This window comes from Juglans microcarpa x Juglans regia, chromosome 2D, assembly GCF_004785595.1.
Source record: "Juglans microcarpa x Juglans regia isolate MS1-56 chromosome 2D, Jm3101_v1.0, whole genome shotgun sequence".
NCBI lineage: Eukaryota > Viridiplantae > Streptophyta > Magnoliopsida > Fagales > Juglandaceae > Juglans > Juglans microcarpa x Juglans regia.
In genome coordinates this window covers 34509039-34518425 of record NC_054596.1, presented here as the reverse complement: position 1 = coordinate 34518425, position 9387 = coordinate 34509039, and the positions used below count along the sequence as shown (strand labels likewise).

Genomic DNA, 9387 nt, shown 5'->3' with positions numbered 1-9387 from the left:
TAGAGGCGTACCCTTTAGAATCTACGGCGCCTTCGTTGGGAGAAGACACCTTAAACTCAACGATACCAAGCACCTTGAATTTTAGCTTTAGCGACTCCAACTCACCAGGAGTCACCACCGATCGCCAGGAGAACCCGTCGAATCTTTGAGACTCAGTACAGATTTTAGGAAGGTCTAGATCCCAAGGAGTCTGTGAGGAACCAGAACACTTGGTATGCTTGGGGCTTTTAGGAGCAGAGCGTGAAGAGTTCTTAGGAGCCATGTGAATGTAAAGGTGAAAGAAGGGGAGGCAAGATACACACAGAGGGAAGATTTGAAGAGAAGGAAAGGAAGCACAAATAACTCTAAGAAAGAAGGAGAAAGCGAAGTAGGTTCCAAACGACAATGGGGTGAGATTTAAATAGTCCCCAACGATGGCTAGCATCCCAAATTGTGGGAACGCACACGTGCCCCATGAAGCTGGCAAGATGAGCACGAATTCCATGGCGTGTACTGTGCGATGCGATGTGGGGAGAAAGAGCCGCTTGACACCATCAATGCTAAGGGAATTGGACAAATGCAATTAAGTGTCAAATCCAACCGTCATAAAACGTGTCAATAAAGTCGGGAGAGGAACCGTCGCTTGGCACCATCTAATGACGAAAAAGCCACATAAGGATAATCAAGAGCCCAGAGCCTGACACATAGTAGAGTCAGGAAGAGTAATAACCGTCCATTTCAAGGGCAGAAGAGCTCAACAGTTGCGACTACAGGAAAATAGTAACATAGAGACAAAGGCAAGAAAGAATCCCCATTGCACTAGTTCGGTAGGAATTGGCGAGATAACTGTAAGGAGATTTTTCCTCCTATTAGTCCGCATAGTGAGCCCATAAGGGATCTCTGGGGGAGGGGGAGGGGGAGAGAGAGCCCGATCAAGACCAGCAACCCTCCTCTAAAAGGAGTCAATGTGCCTCTATAGAGTACCCAACCCATAAGCAAAACCAACCCATGAAGCTACCCTTACGTGGGAGAAATAGATGGTAAAAGCAGATGTGACTCGCCGCCCTGACACCTAGTCCTCAGGAACCTATGCAGGCAGGTGGGCGAGAGATGCAAGGAACCCTCGATCTCTTGACAGTAGGCATTGAGGGGCTTAAAAATGAACATCCGTAGGACAAAATGAGTCAGGGAGCTACACCGCATTAATAGCGTCACTCCCCAGACTCTACGCTATATTAATGGCGTCACCCTAGGAGCCACGCTACATTAAAAGATTCTGACTAAATGAATAGTTAAAGTGATATAAACTCTCTGAGGCAAGGTATGAAATGTCCTCACCCAGAAACTTAGTATAAAATCCAACCTTCAGGTACGAAGAACTCTCTCTTATTCCTCTAAGCATTCACACAAACGACTAAGGAGATATACTGACTTAAGCATCAAAGACTCCACAGCCTCCACCAAGGTCCCCACTCATTGTGTTTTCTTAAGTGTACAAGTGCGAGAACCAAGACTGGAGTTGCTGGAATTCAGCCTAAAGGTGTACGAAACACGACATTAACATAATGAGACACGAGATTGTGTTTATAATCAAATCGGATAGATTAATTTGCATTATTTTAATTTATTTGTGTTAAATATATCATCGAAAAAGCCTATTGAAATGGGTCTTATTCAAGTTTATTACGACCGATTTGTTAAATGAATGAATAAAATTAAGATCGTTTCATATATATATAGTTTTATACTCATGAGTACTCCACGTACATGATAACACATGATTAACCTAAACTACCACTCCTATAAATGACATGAAACCTTTGTTCTTCCCAAAACTAAAAAAAAGTAAAAAAGGAAAAAGAGAGAAGAAAATAATGCCTATTAAAAAATGAAATGTACGCGAGGAAAAAAATAAAAATTAATTAGAAAGGAAAAATGATGAAAAATTAGAGCTGGCTTAGGGCGGCTTAAAAGGAAAATATAAAAGAAGCATGTTGAAGTGACAGGTGCGGAAACAAACCTAGAAGGAATGACAAAATACTCGAATAGATATCATCGATCTTCAATTCTCTTGTTATATCTGATAGCCAACTTCAGAAAGAGATAAAAATATTGCCACGTCGACCCTTCAATATTTAATAATATTCGTGTAAATAAATATTTAAGAATACTTATTGTATAAATTCTCAAATTCTTATTATAAGTTCACACATGAGTACACACACACACATATATATATATATATATAAATAATTCAAAACGATACATTGGTACACTATGTATGGTATCAAAATATTTCATTCATCAGTGTCCAAACTGAAATGATCACTTGAATAGAACTTAAAAGAATATGGCTAAATTTTTCACATATCTTAATTTAAAAAAAAAAAAAAAAATTCTTTCATTCTATCTCTCATATGTTCATATATAATTAGAAATTAGTGATTTTATTCGTTGGTTAACCAACGCATAAAATCAATAAATGTATATTAATGGTATTTCAATTTATAATTTCTTGTTTATTTCAATTTTAAATTAGTTACTAACTGAAAAGTGTCTTTATCTTGTTTGTGAGCATGTTTTAGAATCGATAGTTTGGAAATCATGAAGAAGCAAGTCAAATGACAAAAAGGGAAATTCAACTTAATCTAAAAGATCATGACAAGCTGATCATGAATCATAGTAAACTTGTTACTAACGCATTTTGACGAAATTAGAAGATGATATTGATCAAATAATAAACCAAAATAATGCAAAAAATATATTTTATTCAAGAAAAAAATGGATCGAGGCATTAAAAAATACGAGAAAATTAGCAAAAAAAAGTACATGAGGTCCTAATAAAATATCAAAAACATATTTAAAAATATTTATAATTCAAGCCAGTGAAAAATATGGATACAAAATTAGAGATATATTAATACATATAGAGATTCCAATACTAGAGGTGATAATTCAGATTTCCAAGTTATAATTTGCATTATCATCTCTAATACAAATTATATATGGAGAAAAACATGATATATAGAAAATGGCTAATGTATTTAGCATATAACTTGAAAATGGCTAATGTATTTAGAAAATGGCTAATCTTCTAAATGGCAATGGGAGGTAACAATGTGGGTAATCGAGTTGGCCTGCAGTGAGCAATGGAAGCGTTGAAAAGCTTTACAACTCAAAGCTAGCTTTAGACAGCATATATATATATATATATATATTGAATTGAAAATAGTGCTCCAAAATAACTATAATTGAGAAAAGCTTAAATAATAAGTAGAGTATGTCTGGTTTGATTTGATAGTCGACCTACTCTAATTTTGACTTTTTTTAATTTTGAATTTTTTATTTCTTGTGCTTTCAACCTTTATCCTTTTATTTTAGGCATTTCCTTTAGAACTCACTTCACATCAATTTGTATTAACAAGATGTCAACATGTGTTCACCAAAATAAAAGTAAATTTTAAAACAAAATAAAACAAAACTAATATTTTCTACATGAAACCTTAACTTTTCACAACTCTTTACACAACTCCCTATTTTAAATGAGGAGCATTTTTATAAAATAACTTATAAAAATATCATATTTTTATAGAAATATCTTCAATTTAAAAAATAGTTGTATACATGATTGTAAAAATGGTTATAAGTGTATCCATTATTCTTAAGCAAATATTTATTTTTAAGCAAATATTTATTCTTAAGCAAATATTTATTTTTATAAAACAGCTTATAAAAAAATCATCTTTTTCTAATGTTTTCTAGTTAAATTTTTTTCTACCTTTTTTTTTTTTTTTGGATTTAAGAATGGATTTTCAAGACTTTCCATACTTTTATTAAGTTTCTTTTAATTTTTGGTTATTGTTTCGTAGCATGCGACATTATTAACAATTTACTAACAAAACATTAACAAAAAATCACTGTTTGATTAAATTTGAAATGGATTAAAAGTTTCAAATCAAAGTACTATATATATATATATATTTAAAGTTTCAAAAATCAACCCACATTTAATATTCAAGCATTTAAAAATATAAGTATCTTTAAGCAAAAGTCATTAAACTACTTTCGGTACCATGCATGTATGTTCACCTTAAGATAAATTATTAAATCCAAACTTGAGAGTTATATGCTCATTTATTAAGCCTTAATTGAGGATACGCGCCCGGCCATATTTATTCAAACTCTTTTTTAAAGTACATTGAAATATACATATATTATAAAAATATTTTTAGAAAGTCAAAAGCATTATAAATATATAGAGTTTCGAAAAGTCAAATGTCAAATTAATTAACAAGCTGCGTGGGTAGCTTTCTTAAAAACTTAACATTTGTTGTGACTAAATTATATAAATATTAATTAATTATTTGATTTCATCACGTCAGTATTTATTATATTATTTGAATATAAATGATATTATAAGTATCACAACTAATATTATTAAATGTCCCATTAATAAATTGATTTGGAAATCCCAAAACAGTTTAGAAAACAACGAAAAATTAATTACCATGAGACTTGAGAATTAAATGAAAGACCATGCAGTACTAGTGCTGATCAATTAATTGGAAACACTTATAATTCATACCTTATATATTCACTTACTCTTAATTAGTACTTAATATGTATAACCATGGGAAAGAATTATATTATTATATTTAATGATGAATATGAATGCGATGTCTTCATATATATTAACATAACTGTATATAACATTACTCTTATAAGAATATTGTAACTGATCTTGTCCTTATCTTCAAAACGGAAGGCTTCATGCCCTCGCGTAAAATAGAATTATATTATTATAATTAATGATCACGAATATGAATGCGCACGATGTTCATCTCTCTTCGCATATATGCGCGCACGTAGTTAATTTTTTTTTTTTGGGGGTAAAAACATATATATATATATATATTTAGGACTCGTTTGGATAGTGAGATCATGAGATGATATGGTTTTAAATGAGTTGAATAAAATATTATTAAAATATTAATTTTTAATATTATTATTATTTTAAGATTTGAAAAAATTGAATTGTTTATTATATTTTATATAAAAATTTTAAAAAATAATAATAATAAAATCAAATGAGATGAAATAAAATGAAATAATTTATGTATCGAAACCAGCTCATAATATTGTAGGTCTTGTTCTTATCTTCAAAACGGAAGTCTTGTCCTTGCGTAAAATAAAATTAATGTAACCGACCTCTTTGGTTTGTTTCCATGTCAATCGCTAAAGATTACTCTCTCTCAATATATATATATATATATATATATATATATATATATATATATATATATATATATATAACAGCGATGCCAAAGATTTGTGGATCTATATATAAATTGCTCATGCAACGTCCTTCCCCCATATAACATATATTCCTCAAATCTTCATCTCTTCTTCTTCTTCTGCCCCGCTTCCAGTATTCTCACTTTTCTCTCAGAAAAATGGCTGGAAACTTCGTCCTAATTCCACAATATTTGACGACCGTTTTCATTGTCAGCATCTTTCTGGTCGGGTTGTCGGACCAAGGGACAACCTTTTTCCCACCCAAAGACATTGCAGATAAGTTTCGTAACGACCCTGAGACCCTGAAACTAGCCTCTACAGATTATGGCCATATAGTTCATGAAATCCCATCAACAGTCTTTCATCCAACCTCTGCAAATGAAATTGCAACCTTAGTTAAATCCGCGTTCAACAGTTCTGTCCCCATTAAAATAGCCGCAAGAGGTCATGGCCATTCCGTACGAGGACAAGCTATGTCTCGTAACGGTGTTGTGATAAACATGACAGCCTTGAATGATCTTGATCATCTTAGAAAGGCCGGCTCTAGAATATCCGTCTCGAGGAGTCCGTCGTTGGGGTTTTACGCTGACGTTGGAGGGGAGCAGCTTTGGATAGACGTGTTGCAGACCACACTAACACATGGACTTGCACCGGTTTCGTGGACAGACTACTTGTATCTAACGGTCGGGGGGACTCTCTCCAATGCAGGGATCAGTGGGCAAACGTTTCGTTTCGGACCTCAGATCAGCAATGTTCATGAAATGGATGTTATCACAGGTATGCATGTAATCCAAACTAATATTTTCCTTTTTTGAAAATTATTAATTTGTCCAATTTTAGAATATTGCGTAAATCCCGCGTATTCCTTTAAATAAAAAGGGAGCAGATCTAAGACTCGCATGAAAAGTCTCACTTTTTAATAATGGATCTTATTTTTTTTAGCGCAACACTTGTCTATCTTAAAATTATATAATATATTACTAGCAATATTTTTTTTTTTGTTTTTCTATTTTCAGGTTTTTCCTATATTTAGAGGATGATGAAGTTATATATAAATATATAGATAGATGCAAGATCAGTACGTTAATTATATTGCTTATATAAGCAAATTATTATAAGGATATATAATATATATTATACCAACGACCGTACTTAAACATCCAAATTAAATCAAAAGAACCAAAAATACCGACCAGTATTACTAAAGCAAATGAATATAATATGAATAGAACTACTAAAATATAGAAGTACGTTCGTACTAAAAACTTATAGTCGTAGAGTCCAACACGATTAAAAACACTTTATTAAATTGGTTAGAACTGTAAGGGAATATCCTAGTCACGAAAACTACGAAACCATTGATCAGTTGAGAGACTGTATTAATATATATTATATATTATATTCAAAGACATGGCCGGCGGGCCGGCACTCGGCAGGACATTCTTTGAATATATATATATATATATATATATATATATGTAATATTAGTTTATTAATGATTCAGTGGTTTTTCTGTGTTTCATGATTCTAATTATATATATATAATTTTCATTTTGTTTTATATTATTATACGTACAGGAAAAGGGGATTTTGTGACATGCTCCGCTAAGGTGAACTCGGAGCTATATTATGCTGTGCTTGGAGGTTTAGGCCAGTTTGGGATTATAACCAGAGCAAGAATAGCTCTAGAACCAGCTCCAAAAAGGGTACTATACATGAATAACAATTTATATGCACCAGATAATTGACGTGCTGTGACTTAAATTGTCTCTTATATATTTGTTCTTAGATGGTACTGTCAATCTTCATTAATGCCAATTAATAACTTCCCACGTACGTTTGAATTCATGATATTGCAATACATAAATAATTGTGCAATTTAATTCACTCACGGATTAATAATGTACTTGCCAAAACTAGTAGATATTATTGCTTGCCGTAAAGAAAAACCCGAGCAAGCTGTACATCACACATGATGCATGTATATATATATATATATATATATATATATATATATATATATATATCAATCTCTCTTCTTTTATTTTATTTTATTTTTTAAAGTCTTGGGTTGCCATATTAATTTGTTTGTAGGTTAAGTGGCTACGAATACTATACACCAACTTCTCTCAGTTTTCCAAAGACCAAGAACGTTTGATCTCATCAAATAATGGAAGATCAACGACCTCGTCACATAAGAATTATGGATTTGATTATGTAGAAGGTTCGCTTCTACTGAATCAAGGTCCTCCAGATCTTTCCTTTTATCCTAAACCTGACCAGCCAAGAATTTCTTCTTTGGTAACAAAATATGGAATCGTCTTCTGCCTAGAAGTCGCCAAATACTATGGTGATCACACTGCACCAATTACTGTGGACAAGGTACGTAAAACATCGTCATCATCAATCATGGATATATATATATATATATAATATACAAAAATTTTATGTACATTCTTTTTTGTATACTCTTTACGTAGTTTACTAATGTGATTGACTGCGTTACTTTTTTATTATATAAAATAACTGTTTTGATCAATCACATCAATAGAGTGCATAATAATTATACCAAAGTGACTGTATGCATAGCATATAACTCTATTAATTTGTAATTATAATCTGACGTCAGACCATTATAATTTTTATATATATATATAGGAACTGGAAGTTTTGCTCAAGGGATTAGGGTTTGTTCCTGGATTTAAGTTCGTGAAAGATGTAGCAGTCGTAGACTTTCTGAATAGAGTTGCAAGTGAAGAGCAAGGCCTTAGATCGAAAGGTCTATGGGATATTCCTCATCCATGGTTGAATATTTTTATACCAAAATCTCGTATCTTGGAGTTCGAGTCCGCTGTTTTCGGGCATATGATTCTTAAAGAAAACATTCCAGCAGGACTCGTTCTAATTTACCCCACGAACCGAAACAAGTAAGTAATTTGTCTTTAATTCTTTACTTAAACTAATTAAAAAAATTCATTTGTTTTATAAGTCAATGCTATATATTTATATATATATATATATATGTTAGAATATAATTAAATGATAATTAATTATTGCATGCTAGCTATATATGTCATACTAAATATATATTATTTTAGGCTCCATTATTAAGAGAGAGAAGTACTCTAGTAATTCACACACACACATATATGGAGAAAATATATTTATAACAACAGTAAATTGTGCAATCACCGCGTAATCACTTTGAAAAAAGTGAATAAAACATGGGACCTATATGGAAAAAAATTAATTTTTTAATAATAGATCTTACTATTTTTTAAAGTGATTACGCAACGTTTACGCACTATATGTATAATTACTCAAATAATAAAGTTTACAGAAGTTATTCAAATCTTTGAGTTTGTGGACATTAAGATGCCAAATTTTAATGAATTACAGGTGGAATGATAAGATGTCAGCAGTAATACCGGAGGAGGATGTTTTCTACGTGGTAAGCATGTTGCGGTCAAGTGGAAACAATAACTGGGAGGAATTTGACGCCCAAAACAAATTGATATTAAAGCTTTGCGTTCGTATGGGCATCAAGTTCAAGCTCTATCTTTCACACTACGAAACACAAGAAGATTGGAGAAACCATTTTGGCTTGAAATGGGCAACTTTTCAAGACAGAAAAGCTCAGTTCGATCCAAAACATATATTAGCACCAGGACAGAAGATATTCAATTAGAAAGCAATTAATTAGCTATAGGCAGGCAAGATTGCATTGATCATTCAGGTAGCTAGCTAGCAAGCTGGATTCTGGTTTAATCCCGAGCCTGACCGAGGATGAGATTATTTATTTAGCGAGCATATGAATTTTAGAATTTGAGATGGATCTGTCGACATTTATACATGTGAGTATTCGATCTGGTTGTACTATAACTGACTATTATTTGGGCCAAGATCGATCAAATTAAGCTCTAATTAGAAACTAATTACTTTACTTTTTGGGCTAAGCTGACCCAACCCATAATTAATCTGCAGCCCAAAAAGTGTTCGATGGGTACCGATTATGAATGCATGGCTCATCATCAGTTCTGATCCCTAGCTAGCACATATATCTGAATTCGTTGAGAAAATTAAGAAGATAAGATAATCAAAGTTTCCAATTAA

General features: G+C 32.2%; 1 protein-coding gene across 1 annotated transcript; it reads left to right on the top strand.

The window, feature by feature from the left end:
• The first annotated feature begins 5348 nt into the window (after window positions 1-5348).
• LOC121248687 (cytokinin dehydrogenase 3-like) lies at window positions 5349-9125 on the top strand. The gene is made up of 5 exons (XM_041147226.1): window positions 5349-6051; window positions 6853-6980; window positions 7369-7656; window positions 7933-8201; window positions 8674-9125. The coding sequence occupies exons 1-5, from the start codon at window positions 5433-5435 to the stop codon at window positions 8960-8962; spliced, it is 1593 nt and encodes a 530-aa protein (XP_041003160.1). The 5' UTR covers window positions 5349-5432; the 3' UTR covers window positions 8963-9125.
• Window positions 9126-9387: the final 262 nt, after the last annotated feature.

Excerpts from the sequence above, each read along its gene's own strand:
- LOC121248687 (XM_041147226.1), top strand. The coding sequence starts at position 5,433 with ATGGCTGGAAACTTCGTCCTAATTCCACAATATTTGACGACCGTTTTC. Across the intron at positions 6,052-6,852 it reads TGAAATGGATGTTATCACAG|GAAAAGGGGATTTTGTGACA; the intron begins GTATGCATGTAA and ends TTATACGTACAG. Across the intron at positions 6,981-7,368 it reads TAGAACCAGCTCCAAAAAGG|GTTAAGTGGCTACGAATACT; the intron begins GTACTATACATG and ends ATTTGTTTGTAG.